Below are 15,076 nucleotides of genomic sequence, written 5' to 3'. Positions count from 1 at the left end.
GGCTGCACATTCACGAGGCGAGATCCAAACAATCTACACATAATGGACCTCGTGTGTCGATACTTACGGACTCAAAGGAAGAAATTCCTCCGCACCAACAAAAAGTTTTGTTGTGAATAGCGGTTTGATGATTAGCAGATGAGTCAAAGAGATCAAGTGGAGGTTAATAAAACAAGCCAAATCCTCCCTCGGTGCTGTGGAAGTGCTGGGTTTGATGAGAGGATTTGCTTGCTGTGTATATTTGGATCATGTTTTTTGTTTCATGCACCTTGAGATTAGGTATCTAGGTGTTTGCAGGCCAGTCACACTGAAAATTCACTTTAGGTTGAATAAATAAAGTCTTGATCAGCTTCATAGGCTGCAGCATGCCCTCCCCTTTTCCCCATTTGGCTCCCATCCCAGTAGATGTCTGATCAGCGGGGGACACTTTGCGAATGCTCTTTGCTCTCATTGAAAGCCAATTCATCACTGGGAGCGTGGCCATTTTTCAACAAGTCTCCTCCACTCTTTGCAAAAGGTCTCCCGCCGTGAATCACAACATATTGATGCTCTTTGAAATTCTTCCCCGATGCCAGTACAAAAGAATTGGATGCTTTGGATGTACACAACAATATGATGGAGTGTGGCTGTGGTGATTATGTATTGGCTGTTCCGTCTGGCAACATGTTGTGGCTTTCAGGCAGCTTAATAGATCTTGGATGTAAATATTAAAGGTCCCATATTGTAAAATTAGATTTTCATGACTTATTTCATCATAGAGCAGGTCTGGGTTCTATATTGATCCTGTGAAAGTATCTAAACATTCAATCCAAAGAAAAATGCACATAAACTGAATTTTAAAATGAGTTACAGAACTTTGTGATGTCATAACGAAGCTAGGGATGTCACAATTACTTGTTTTTACAATGAATCGCGGTATTAAACGCCATAATTAATTGATCGCAAAGATTCCTAAATACCGTCACTTTCCAAAAAAAGATTATGTATGAACCGTGTCGGCAGATGTGCGCCAAAGTAAAGGTAAATGCACAGATACTGGTCCATTTATCTAACGTAGCATTGAATTGGTAGGAATTGAAATGCCCGAGTGCCATTCGTAATTGAAAAAAAAATATTTAAATTAACTTAAACTTTTGGTATCGATGACAATTAATGACTTGAATATTTAAAATATTTTATAATTAATAATGTATATTTTAACTAGTGTTGTGAAATTAATTTATGCATAATAATCGTGATAATCGTAATACCGTGATTATTTCTCTGACAATAATCGTACCAAAAAAGTCTATTATCGTGACATCCCTACTTGACCCACTTGGACACTCTATCCGCATTTGGCCTCTCTTTGAGTGTTTACATTGAATCTGCTACTTTTTTATTTGATCACTTAGAAAAGTCAGCCAATCAGAATAGAGGTTCTCTTCACCTGTCTGGAAAGTGTCAATTTTTTGGCCACAGGTCTCAGATTTTATCTGCAACACTGTGACAGTATCTGTCAAATTTAATCCTTTTTAAATACCACTTCCACAGAAATGTATCCATATATTCTTTCTCTATTGATAACTGCCCTGTCCAACTGACAAATGTACATTTGGGGCATTCAGAACAGCATTCAGAGAGGAATCAGAGAAATAAAATCCAACAGCAGGCTGTAGGGCGGTTTGGAGAGCTCTGAGGCCAAACAGGACAAGGTTAACGTCCAAGCGCAAGTCTCCAGTTGAATCCAGTTATCTGGTTGAAAGAGAGTGAGTGAGTCCAAAGTTGGTGACAGGAAAGGAAATGAAAACTGCCTGGAAAGAGGTGAATGAATGGATATAAATACCGCCTTTGGGAAAAGGGCGGCAGAAACTTGGAGGCAGGGCGCGAGAGCCGGTGGAGCAGTGAGGGAGGCAATGACAGAGAGTGTGAGGGGCAGGTTTGACAGCTACAACTGGTGGCCAGAGAAAAAAACAAGACAAGGTCGTCACCAGATTGACGAGAGAAATTACAGCTTTACCGAGGAACATCTGCAAAGGCCGCTCCAACCGAGCCTTAAGGACAGTGATTGCTCTGTCCCTCCTCTACAGTAGGGTTGAGGGTGTACTTATCCTGTAAGGTGTAAGTTGAGGTATTCAGGTGATTGTTTTCAGCATTTCACCCTTCCTTCATTTCATTGAATAGTAATGTCTTGATATTTTATGTGTTAAAGGTCCCATATTGTATAGCTGTAGATTTCCATGTGTTCTTTGGTTGTAAAATAGGTCTAGGGTACCCTCCTGTTACACCGCCTCTCACACTTTCCCACCCCCCCACGGTCAAATGAAAAGTCACTGGGGCCTGAATTTTGGCAAGGAGGTGTTTCTTTGGGTAAACTTTGGATGTCCCAAATTTCAGAATGAAAATCCATTTTTTGGACCCGTAATGCATTTTAACCACATCCATGACAAAATGTCTACCTCCGCCTATGGGTTTTTTATGGGTATTTTAAAGTAAAATTTGTCAAATTTTATGTTTAAATATGTAAATGAGACAATATCTAATGAAATATGCGCTAATTTCCAGAAATAATCTCTTTTTATCACTAAAATACTGTCACCAGCCATAAAGCCCATAGAGCCCCATAGAAATTTTGTGTTTTTGCAGCAAAAACAACTGGCCAGGAAGGGGTTAAACATTTTGAAACCCATGTCAAAAGTGATTTTCATGTTTAGTCAAGACCCAGCCCTATATGTATCACAAATACTTTGGGAGTAACTGATGTCTAAATTTTAAGTCGAGAAAGAGAATACTCATTAGCCATTAGACAACTTTAGTCTCTGGAAAACATATGATTAATATGAGATAATTTAATTAACGTAACATTAATTAGCAGATGGACAATTTAATTAATCGTGTTGGATGCTGGCTGCTTTAAAGCTGCTCTGGTGTCAGACTCAACAGACTAAAGGCTTGATGGAAACATACGCAAGGAAAGATACAGTGTAGTTCAAGAGCATCAAAGACCTCAAGTGTTGTTTGTTTCTTGTGTGTGTGTGTGTGTGTGTGTGTGTGTGTGTGTGTGTGTGTGTGTGTGTGTGTGTGTGTGTGTGTGTGTGTGTGTGTGTGGCATATTGTTCAAGCATATGCTACAGCTGAGATGACAGGCCTTAAGTGAAACCCCACCACATGCTAGCAGAGCCTTATGTATAATTCCATATGTAGCCACCAGTTGGAGGGCAGACCTTTCATTACAGCTGAGTCCAGGCTTTTTAATGAGAAAAGCACCTTGGGAAAAAAACGCAGTAGGGGACATATTGGACCAGTGTGTTTGCAGTACCTTTAACAGATCAATTGTCATCTTGGCAACAGCGACTTGTCCTGGGGTCCATATTAATGAAATTACTGTAGAATGGGATAAATTCACCGGGATTCCAGAGATCGGCATTCCAAAGTCCCCAAACCTGGATGCTATCCGGTTATTACCCATCCAGGTATGTGGTGTGCAAAAAAGACACTTAAGGGGAGCATGAATAGGGTAAAAAAAATTAAATAACAGATATCACCATGAAACTTCCCAAGTTTATCACTGACATTAAGACAAATATTTTTTGTATTACAAGTTTTGTCAAATTGTATGTTTAAATATGTAAATGAGGCAATATCTGATGAAATATGCGCTAATTTGCATACATTTCCAGAACTGGAATCCGAAAAATGGATAAAGCCACTTTCAAAATTCTTGTTTTATTTTGTTGACATATGAGAGTCAGAAGTTTTTACTAATTTCGCCATGTACTTTTAGTAATAAAACATTGTATAAATCAGGCTTTGAATGATATATCAACAATCCCCTCTGTAAAAACTTTCAGAATATAGACAGGAATAAAACTGGAAGGTTTGGTGAATGTAAGTGCTTTTGAAGTGGAGATTTTGGGTTTAGAGTCTGAGGAAAAACTCATTTTGAGAAAACGGCCTAAAGACTTGTATTCCATAGATTGTTAATGTAAATCGTACTTTTACGATTGGTTGCGGATACGGATGAGATGACAATTTTTGGAGCCTACATCATTGTTCAGGAGAGAGAGAACTTTACAATGATACCTGACATGACATGGGTCAGACAACAAGCACAGCACAGTATGTTGCAGTAGCATGTTAACTTTTGGCAAATTTAGGAGAAATTTACCGACAAAAGAGACAAAATTAAGTAAAATAACCACCTTGATGTGGATTTTCTACCATTTCTTTCGACTTTTCTGAAAGAATACATGTTAAGGATAGGAAGGAAGGAAATTTAGTTTAGTCAATGTAAAAATCTTTAGGTATCTGACCAAAAATCGTCACTTTACAGCTGAGGTCATTGTCAACTGAGCAGTCCCACATTGTAAACCCTCCCCCAGTGAAGAATTGTGGAACTGTATGTGTAGAGAATGTACAATTTATAGATACAGAGGTGGAAAATATAATATAATTGGTCAAACATGATATTTTTAATGGATGCTGGATGATTAAACGCAAATAGGAATACCATTATGAAAACAGCACCCGTTGTACTTAGATATGGAATTGCTTTATTTTAGAAAATAGAAATCATAGGAAAAGAATCAAAAGAAAATAAAATGTTACAAAGATGACCAAGCAGATGGTGTTTATGTGAAGGCCTGTTGTGTTTGCAAGTCTGATCTCTCAGTACTTCAGCATCAGACAACCGTCCAAAAACTCAGTTCCTTATCCTCTGGATGATTCTACTGAAACGGAGCCAATGGTTTGGCTCAGACCTTCCCAGGATGTATGGATCAGCTGTTTGTTTGTGAAACTTATCTCCAGCTGGGTATCAATTACTTCTCAAAGAGGAAGCTGTCGGTCTTATTTGAGCTGACCAACTTTACATTTCACCTTATCACTTTTGATAAGGTTGTAATCTGACTTTTACCCCCCTTTTTCTTTTACTGTTATGGAAGTCTGTGGTCTGTGTGATTAGCTTTCCCTTTACTTAAACACAACAAAGGCTAAATCTGAAATGTAGTTATTAAAAAACAAACTTTGTAATTTGTTTGTACTGTAGGTGTGATATACAACTCTTCCATTAGCATTTTGAAACCCCAACCCTCAAAGCATGACTGAATAATCCATTGATTAGACAGCACAAACAACATAATAATGATTTCAATTTCAATTCCTTTTATTTGATAAAGAGGGACAATGTGCATTGATAAACATTTTAAATAAAATGTAAATGTCAATTCTAGCTAAAAAGCTAATTTCCATTGAGTAGTACAGTATTTAAAAACATGGGGCAGGTACCCCCCCTTTTTTTTTTTTGAAAGAAAAAACAAAGATAATGAAAAATGAAAAAATGAAATGAAGTAAAGTTCTTCCAGGGTTCTTTAAGGGTTCTCCAGATTTGAATATGAGAATTTAAATTTTGACACTTTTTTGATTCCATACATGTTCATATATAGGTTCGATACGGGTGTTCACACCAGAAGTGCATTCCTCTAGCCTGTTTAATCAATTATAGAGCTGATTTTCATTTTTCAACAACCTCATGAACACAGCTTTTTATATGTTCCTGGATAATTAACCATCGCTGGAGCTTGACTCATCTTGTTTAACCCCCTGTATACACATTCACACAAATAGAAATACCATTATGAATACATCACATTAATTTGGAGTGATGAGTGCATCCAAATGGTAAACATCTCCATCTGTACCTGCATATACAGAAATGCATCATTATTGTTGCCACTCATAAATACAATGCGTGAGTCAGGATGAGTCCTTCCTATTGGGTATTCAGATATAGACACATAGAAACATAAAAACGCATTGTGTTTGGCTCCAAGGTTGTTTTCTCGCCTTCACCCCCACCCCCTCCTCTTCCTCACCTCTCCAGATTTAATGAAATCGCTCACACAATGTCACTGGAGAGGCAGCTGTATCCAAAAACTACAAAAAAAGAAGACGAAGGTGGGGAGGCGGGAGGGGGGGGCATGCGACAGCAACAAACCTGGAGACGTGTCAGCGGTGTATTAAGGCCACGGAACATTTCGTCAGCCTCCGCATTCAAATTCCGAGCGACCTCGAAACACATTAGATTTGAACAGAGGGCGGTGAAATAGAAGAAAGGCTTCAGCTTTATTGAGTAATGACTCATCTGGAAGTGTCACAAATTACTGCTAAGTGAATCTAATGGACAGTTACATTGTTGATTTGTATTATCATGCTCCTTTTAAACCAAGGGAAATGCCATTTACAGAGTCACATCAAAAACATGTTTTTAGTCATTTCATTGGGTTTTTAAAACTCTACTGCTGTCCTCCTCGGTCAAGGAAGGAAGGAAGGAAGGAAGGATGGACAAAGGGAAAGAAGGAAGGAAGGAAGGATAGGGATAGAAGGAAGGAAGGAAGGAAGGAAGGAAGGAAGGAAGGAAGGACGAAGGGAAAGAAGGAAGGAAGGAAGGACAAAGGGAACGATGGGAGGAAAGAAGGAAGGGAAAAGGGAAGGAAGGAAGGAAGGAAGGACAAAGGGAACGATGGGAGGAAAGAAGGAAGGGAAAAGGGAAGGAAGGAAGGAAGGAAGGAAGGAAGGAAGGACAAAGGGAACGATGGGAGGAAAGAAGGAAGGGGAAAAAGGAAGGAAGGACAAAGGGAAAGAAAGAAGGAAGGAAGGCAGGAAGGACGAAGGGAAAGAAGGAAGGAAGGACAAGGGGAACGATGGGAGGAAAGAAGGAAGGGAAAAAGGAAGAAAAGAAAGATGGAGGGAGGGAACAGACCAGGTCAACTGGATCAAAAGAGGAAGGAAGAAGAAGTAAGGATGAAGGGAAGGAAGGAAGGAAAGAAGCAGGGCAAAAAGGATTGTGGGAAGAAGGAAGGGAGAAAGGAAGGAAAGAAGGAAGGATGGAGGAGGTGAACAGATTGGGTCAATTTGTCCCAGAAGGACAACAGGAGGGTTAAATGGCAATGAAGTCGCATTCTCGACCGGATTGTACAGATACCTAAGAAAGGTTTGATTGTCTGATCTAATCCCTTGTTTCCTTTGTTTTACTCTCTTAGGGATCCAAACCAGCCAGTTCCCCAGGATACAAAGTTCATCCACACGAAGCCCAACAGGTTTGAGGAGGTCGCCTGGACCAAGTACAACCCCAAAGACCAGCTGTACCTCCACATCGGACTCAAACCTCGAGTCCGTGACCACTACCGGGCTACCAAGGTCGCGTTCTGGTTGGAACTGGTTCCGCACCTCCATAATATAAATGAGTTTTTTCAATACGTATCAACCACGACCAAGATACCCCCACAGGACACCACCCCCTACCCTTACACCAAACGCTTCCCTGGTAAAAACAACTGGCCGTCCACCACCAGACACCCCGGAGTTCCGCCGGCCAACACCAAGCAAACCACCGACCAGCGCAAGAGCGGCGACCTCACCGACGAGTCCACGGTGGTGATCGAGACCAAGCGGGACTACTCCACCGAACTCAGCGTCACCATCGCCGTGGGAGCCTCCTTGCTGTTCCTCAACATCCTGGCCTTCGCCGCGCTCTACTACAAGAAGGACAAGCGGCGGCACGAGTCCAACCGGCGCGTCCCGACCCCGCAGCGCAACTCGACCAACCCGAGCAACGCGCCGTCGGCCGCCAACGACGTGGCGCACCTGCAGAGCGAGGAGCTGATGTCCTTGCAGATGAAGCAGCAGCAGCTCGAGCACGAGCACGAGCACCACCACGAGTGCGAGTCCTTGCAGACGCACGACACCCTGCGCCTCACTTGCCCCCCGGACTACACCCTCACCTTGCGCCGGTCGCCCGACGACATACCCTTGATGACCCCCAGCACCATCACCATGATCCCCAACTCCCTGGCTGGCATGCAGCCTCTGCACAACTTCAATACCTTCGGTGGCAGCCAGAACAGTACCAACTTACCCCACGGCCACTCCACCACACGGGTATAGCTCTCGCATAGCACCGGATTCCTCCAAAAGGCAAACACAACACAAGTGACTGTGTGAAGCACAGACTCCAAAGTCTTAGCAGATGCTATTTTGCTACCATGCCTTCTTGAAATGTACAAACAGTATAAATTGATCATGAACTCATGAAAATATTCAAAGTGAATGTTACTATAGTAATAACTCTATTTGGAGCTGAGCTTCATGGAAGGTTTTTGCGGAGTTTTACCAAAAGAAAAAGGCAACCAGGGGATGACTGTTAATATTCCTACGACACAAAATGGACCGTTCCTGTGGGACAATTTGCAGAGGCTTCTGTGCCATATATACAACAATGGGAAGATAGTGGCAACTTAATGAGCATCTGGAACATCATCTTTCATGATCCTTCACGCACCTGAATTGGGCACACAGTTCTACACCCCAGCCTGAAATGTATTTATGAAAACTTTGTAAGAAAAGAAAAAAAGAAACAAAGAAACAAAAAAAGGTATATAGTTGTGTGTGGAAATTTCAAAATCTAAAAAAAAGAAAAAAAATGATATTAAAAGAGCTCCTTCTGTTTTTCCCATTTATTTTTTTTATTTGTTTTTTTCTGTGTAAATATAATCAGACATTCCTCATTCTTTTCCGCCCCGATTACAAACCTGCGTTTTGTTATTTCTCACACAACGACCAAAATGCGAACACAATCCCATCCTCAACGAGTTGCACATTGTTCCGTCTGCAGGTCATAACACACGGTTACTGTCTCGTGCATTGCTTTGTGTCCACTCTCTTAGACATTGCATGTCCAGGAAGAGCTTTACTCTGTATTTTCAGACATGTCCTGAATAGGAATGAGGACTGACTGGATCTCATCACCTGCTGTCATCCTGTTAATGCTTCCAGTAGTTTTCTTTGTGGGCTTCTTTTCTGTCTTGCAATCTCAGCACTGCCTGAGCTTATGATGTGACCAGCAATTTATAATTTAGAAATAAAAAAAGGCAGTGATTTTTATTTCTTTTCTTTTTCTTTTGTATCAATATTAGTTGGATATGTTTGTAAAGAAATATATGTTAGATATTTCAAATTGTCATATGCTAGCAATATGTAAAGTATTGTGCCAGGCTTGTGATATTTTGGGTTACAAAAGCAAGTGAATGTGTAAATATTAATGATATTAATTATTATAAAATTATAACAAAGTAACCATTAACTCTCTTTCTGTTTTGCATCCTATTACGAGAAAAAAAAATGGAAGAACATCCAGAAGATTTTAAGCAACATTTGTAAATTCTATAAAAGATATATTCTTGCCATTTGGTCCCTAAACCAGTCGAGATAACAAGGGTTTTAATGTAGAGTTTTAAAATCCTTAGTTTGTCTTATATATGTTTGCAGTTTTGCCTTAAGTGATGATAGAGATATTTCTGGCTGGACACCTGTATAAAATTTTTCTGCAACATTTTTAATAAAATATCACAGTATTTTCTAAAAAAGAAAAAAAAAGAAAAAAGAAAGGAACAAAGAACGTTTAATTGGATTTGATTGATTGGATGTTGTGTTTGCGAATTAATTTGTGTTGTGGTGTGTGGGCAAATGTGAGTCATTTTTTGAATGAGCCTCCTTTTTAATATAATTTATTTTTGTGTTTTTCTTTTTTTTTTTACACATTGTACTTGTGTTCCAATCACTGTTGTCCATTCTAAAATGGCTTCATTTGGTTATTGTAAAGAAGTATGGGTTTAAGCGCAAAAAAGGTTTGGAAAGGCTTGGAAAAATGTCAATTTCAGTGAAAATGAAGAACTAGTTAGAAATCAAAAAAACACCAAAGTAGTAAGAATATCATCATAAACATGCCTCTCTACTGGTCTACCGATCATTGCAGTGGTTACCAAAATATTAGTTATAGATTGATCGGGTTAAAGCACAAAAAATACTTTAAAAAGTAGAAAATTCTGGGGAAAACAAAAACACATTTATTAGTTGAATACATTTCCAATTCACAGTATAACAGTAATGAGTCATTGTTAGCTTAAATGTTTATAGCACAATGATGCGGGAGCATACCTATGTTTCCAGGGTCCTATGTTCCCCCATCGGGGAATATAGGACCCTCTTTTTGAAAAAGGGTCCTATGTTCCTCGTTTTTACCAAAAAGGGTCCTATGTTCCCCGGTCGCAATACATACTGGGAAACATTGGACCCTTTTTTCTGAAAATGGGTCCTATGTTCCTTGTTTTTACCAAAAAAGGTACTATGTTCCCCGTTTTTACCAAAAAGGGTCCTATGTTCTCACACAAAAATAGGCACAAATATGCCAAGTCACTCACAACTCCACTTCCAGGTATGGGTACAAAACTTGCATGTTCCCCGGGTCCTTTTGGGGAAAAGTGGGGAACATAGGACCCTTTTTTAGAAAAAGGGTTCTATGTTCCCCGGTCCCATACAAAGTGGGGAACATAGGGATGATCCCCAATGATGCAATCAAAAGTCTGTTTTCAAAGATGCTAGCTTGCATACTTGTTTCAGCAGTTCAGCGTTGCAGCATTGCGGTGCTTATTGAGCCCAGACTCAATCAGTTCCAGCACTTTGAAACTTTTTTTGAAGAATTGACTTGCATCTGCAAACAGTTTGCTCTCTGCTAGCTAAGCTGATTCCTCTGACTGTTTTTGGCCTTTGTGAATTGCCACTGTGCTCCGTAAGGGAAAACAAGATACGCCGGCGAGCTGAATAGTAAAAGAGTGCTGCTGCCGTGGTTACGGGGCATCTCCCTTGACAATTGGAGCATGCTGTATTCAGTAAAACTGTCTTGAAATCACCCTCTCTTTCACCACCACCACCCTTCCTCCCTTCTCACTCTTCAATCTATTGATCCGCTTTGCAACAAACCAAGCAAATTAGCTTTTGATGCAAAACAAAAGTGACAGAGGGGAAATTGAAATCTTTAATAGTAATCTGCGGCTACTGAGGCACAGTGGATGTCTCCATACAGTCCTCTGTGACATTTGCAAGCTAAGGGCTGATGTGTAAGATTCTTTTCATGGGACAACTTTCAAGAAAAACTTTCTGTCCTTGGTGAAAAAGCTTGATCTGTTATATGACGCAGCACACAACGTCGTTCTGGGTCAAATGGACCCAATCTGTTCCCTTCCTCCATCCTTCCTTCTCTCCTTCCTTTCTCCCTTCCTTCTCTCCTTCCTTTCTCCCTTCCTTCTTTCCACCTTGCTTCTTTCCTTCCCTTTGTCCTTACTTCTTCTTCCTTTCTCTTTTGATCCAATTGACCTGGTCTGTTCCCTCCCTTCATTCTTCCTTTTCCCTTCCTTCTTTCCCTTCTTCCTTCCTTGAACGAATCTGCTCTCCCTCCATTTTTTCCCTTTCTTCTTTCCACAATCCTTTCCCCTTCCTTCTTTCCTTCCTTCCTTCCTTCCCTTCGTCCTTACTTCTTCTTCATTCCTCTTCTGATCCAATTGACCTGGTCTGTTCCCTCCCTTCATTTTTCTTCCCTTCCTTCTTTCCCTTCTTCCTTCCTTCTTCTTCCTTCCTTGAACGAATCTGCTCTCTCCCTCCATTTTTCTTTCCTTCCCTTTTCCCTTCCTTCTTTCCACAATCCTTTTTGCCTCCCTCCCTTCCTTCCTTCCCTTCGTCCTTACTTCTTCTTCCTTCTTTTTTGACCCAATCTGTTCCATCCCTCCATCTATCTTTGCTTCATCTTTCCCTTCTTTCTTTCTTCCCATCCTTCCCTTTGTCCTTCCTTCCTTCCTTCCATCTTCCCCTTCGTCCTTCCTGCCTTCCTTCTTTCTTTCCCTTTGTCATTCCCTTTGCCCTTCCTTCCTTTCGTCCTTCCTTCCTTGACCCAACAGACATTGAGATAAATGTTTAGCCTCTTAACTGGTGTGTTGTTTATGCTTTGAGTATGTTGGGGAGCGGGTGGGGTGTGGGGTGTGGGGTGGTGGGGGGGCGATTCGGGATGCAGGTATGTGGTGTTGGAGAGAATGGAGACTCGACTGGAAGTTAATTAAGCTGGCACCGGTGCTCCATCGCTCAACCACAATCCCAGAACTGTCATTCAAGTGCACCACTCTCCAGGCAGCCATTACCGAGGCGTATTGATTGTCACGGTGACAAGGTAGTGCACCAAATGGGACTGGGCAGAGATGAAGGTTGTGTGCGTGTGGTTTTGAGATATAGGCGCTATATGGACTGCATGCAAAAACCACACTGTGACCATCTGCGGACACCACCGACAGTCTTGATACATGAATTAAAATGCAGGTAAATACCTCAGCAGCAAAGCCAGTTGATTGCATTCCCCCTTCCCTGGGTAGCTGGAGCCTTAATGGATGAATATGAAACCTTCTGAGACAATATATATGCAGTTAAGTGGCGAGGCAGCAGTAATGGCCTCCAGAAATCCCCTCAACATCTATTATTTTTAGAAACTATTTTCCCCAAATCACATTCAGCCTCTTCTATACTTTTTTCCTCATCGGATGCGGCACGAACAACACGACCGGAGGAATTTTCTACCTCACTTGTTGTCCATGTAAATGAGTGACTCGGAGGTGATGGCAGCAAAAGGATCATGGGACTCATGCCAGGTGAATTTTCTTAAATCCCCTTTCTGCAACGCTGCGCCCCCACACAATTTCTAAAAATGGCTGCCTGGTATTAATGAACCCAGTGTGTGTATGTGTGTGTTTGGCACCCTGTGTGGCAGGGTGGCAGCAGGTTATTTGTCATATCTAGAGATTTTTTTTAAATACATTATCATTTACCCAGGGCTGGATTAACACGGAGGGGGGTCGCAGAGTAAGATCGAGCTCCAAGCCCCGACTCATCTCCCTGCTCCCCCCACACTCTCAATGGAATGTGTAAATATCATGTAGCCTATTAGTCCACATCAAACACAACCTCATTATACTGTATGCGGTCCAGATCTCCATAAACCAACCCAGCAGGCAGCATTATACCAAGCTCAACCTGGTACTACCATCGAAACCCCATCAAGACAAGGGTGTGTATGTAAGTCTGTGTACATTTGGTATAGTTTTCTAGGCCTTTTCTCGGAAATTGCATATCCATAATAAAATGAGTATATCTCTGCAACCACAAGGTCTATTTGAATACTTTTGGTGTCATAGTAAAGGAAAAAAATTCAGAAATTGCTGAGATGTGTAAATTTCAGTGTATGTGTTACTGGTGAAGAGTAAATGAAGATTTCACACAGAAAAAAATGTATACAATTAATATTCGAGTGTCCTTCAGAATGATGCTGCTAAAGCTCCAAAGCTCTATCAATTGATTGTGCAATGTATGAACATTGTCTCTGCAGTGGTTGATTCTGATAAATTGAAGCAGTACAAAATTCTTGAGATTTTACTACAAAATATTCAGACAAGCTTTCTGAAATGTCCATTTTTGGCACAGCTTGGAACCACCTGCCACTATAAACCATTGTTTAATCTTTATTTTCACACAATGTGCATAAACTAACTGAAAAAGAATCAACTGGGACTAAATAACAACTATTTTCTAAGCCCTCTGTGTCCCTCTGCATAAAGCTGCCCTGACCTGCTTATTTGGGTGCAGTTATGCCTGGCTCTATCTCATTCGAACCATTAGAGTCAATATAATGAGGCTATACCCACGTTGATGTGATTGACAGTACTGGCAGCCAATCAGAATCAGCCTGTTACGGTGCTCACAAAGGTTCCCCCCCGCTCCTAAAGCCCGCCCGGACCGATTTAGATGTAACACCGGTCAAAGTTCAAACTGGAAATATTGTGGATTTACCCATGAAACAAACTTTTCACAGCAAAACAGCAAAGGTAAGAGGAAATGTACAACCATGTTTTGGCCAAGCAGTGTCTGTGTTTGCTGCACTTTGCTGGTTTTTGTCTTCTCTCTCTGCCGTGCTTCTGTGTAGCCGTATTTGAGTAGTGTTTGGGCTGTGTTTGGGTAGGTTTCTACACGTTGTGGGCCAGCTTCTGCTGTCTAATTTGACATATGGCTATATTCTTTCATAATTAGTGCAGTGGTGGCTCTGTGGTTGTTCTGCATGGATCAAGTCCACCAAATGGAGGACTTTGGGTACCAGTCTTGGTTTGCTGGACCTGCATTTGCTGCTGCCATTCAACAAACTGTTGGACTGTATTGTATGTTTTTACAATTTTGTCATGGACTTGGTACCAAGGTGTCAGTACTTGTACCATCCTTAGGTGCTACCATTTTAAGCTCAATGTTTACTGTATCAGTGTGTTTGTATGGTTGCATGGTTACTTGGTTACTAAGCTCAGGAATGTAATTGACTTGCTAAGGGCTTTGGAGAAAAGTATCTACACTGTAAAAATCAAAATCTTTCCAAGAATATTTGTCGTATTTCTTGTCAAAATGTCTCATTTCTAGTCAAAACTAATCTCTTTCCATTTAAAATAAGACTCATCACCTACAAATTAACTTGTTTTTAGATCATTTTCACTTTTTCAAACAAATTTTTAAATAAGTAGAAAAATCTGCCAGTGAAAGCAGGTTTTTTGTGCTTGTAATAAGAAATAAAAACTTGCCCCACTATCAGATTTTTCTACTTATTTCAAGTAAAAATATGCTTGAAAGAAGTAAAAAGTGTCTAAAAACAAACTACTCTTTATGTGATTAGTCTTATTTTAAGTACAATGAGATTAGTTTTGACTAGAAATGACAGATATCCTTGGTAAGATTTTCTGTTTTTGCAGTGTATAAGTTTCATTGGGACATAGGTAGGGTGAAGACACTCCCATTGTCTTGGAGGTTGTCCTGGGCAATCAGCAGTGAATCAATTCACATGTGAGGCTCGTCGGCTGATGCTGCTCACCTGGGCCTTCCACATTATAAAAACTAGGCCACGTCTTCATTTGCTTTCTCGCCCTTCAATCTAGTGACATCCTTTTGGCTCGGCTCAGCGTTCCCGGCGCCAACACCTCCACAGCACACATAACACTCATCCTAGCGCTTCAGCCAATGTTGTGTTTACAAGAGCAGACTGAGTGTGACAGTGACTCACAATCAGAAAGTGACGATATAGGCTGGCCTGCTCAAGCTAGCATGTTAGCATGCTAACTTTGGAAATGAAAGAAACTGATAGAAACAGGAAGCATCTTTTGGGTGAATAAAGGAATGAAGATTGATGCTGAAC

The 15,076-nt window shown here is 40.9% G+C and overlaps 2 protein-coding genes and 1 long non-coding RNA gene across 6 annotated transcripts in view; 2 read left to right on the top strand and 1 right to left on the bottom strand.

Annotated features, from left to right (window-relative positions):
- Positions 1-7,923, top strand: part of nlgn4xa (neuroligin 4 X-linked a) — a gene marked incomplete at both ends in the record, with an annotated part of 86,703 nt that extends 78,780 nt beyond the window's left edge. For all 4 annotated transcript variants that reach the window (XM_083988916.1, XM_083988917.1, XM_083988918.1 and 1 more), the window contains one exon: positions 7,020-7,923. In XM_083988916.1, coding sequence (XP_083845042.1) covers positions 7,020-7,923 — 904 coding nt within the window. The remainder of the gene's footprint in view (positions 1-7,019) is intronic.
- Positions 1-15,076, bottom strand: part of LOC310999124 — a 355,538-nt gene that overhangs the window by 111,826 nt on the left and 228,636 nt on the right. The gene's annotated exons all lie outside the window — the stretch shown is intronic.
- pudp (pseudouridine 5'-phosphatase) overlaps positions 1-15,076 on the top strand; it is a 262,995-nt gene that overhangs the window by 195,255 nt on the left and 52,664 nt on the right. The window lies entirely within an intron of this gene.

The sequence above is a fragment of the Trachurus trachurus genome (assembly GCF_905171665.1).
Source record: "Trachurus trachurus genome assembly, chromosome: 2".
Lineage (NCBI taxonomy): Eukaryota > Metazoa > Chordata > Actinopteri > Carangiformes > Carangidae > Trachurus > Trachurus trachurus.
This window is presented reverse-complemented; position numbering and strand designations above follow the sequence as displayed.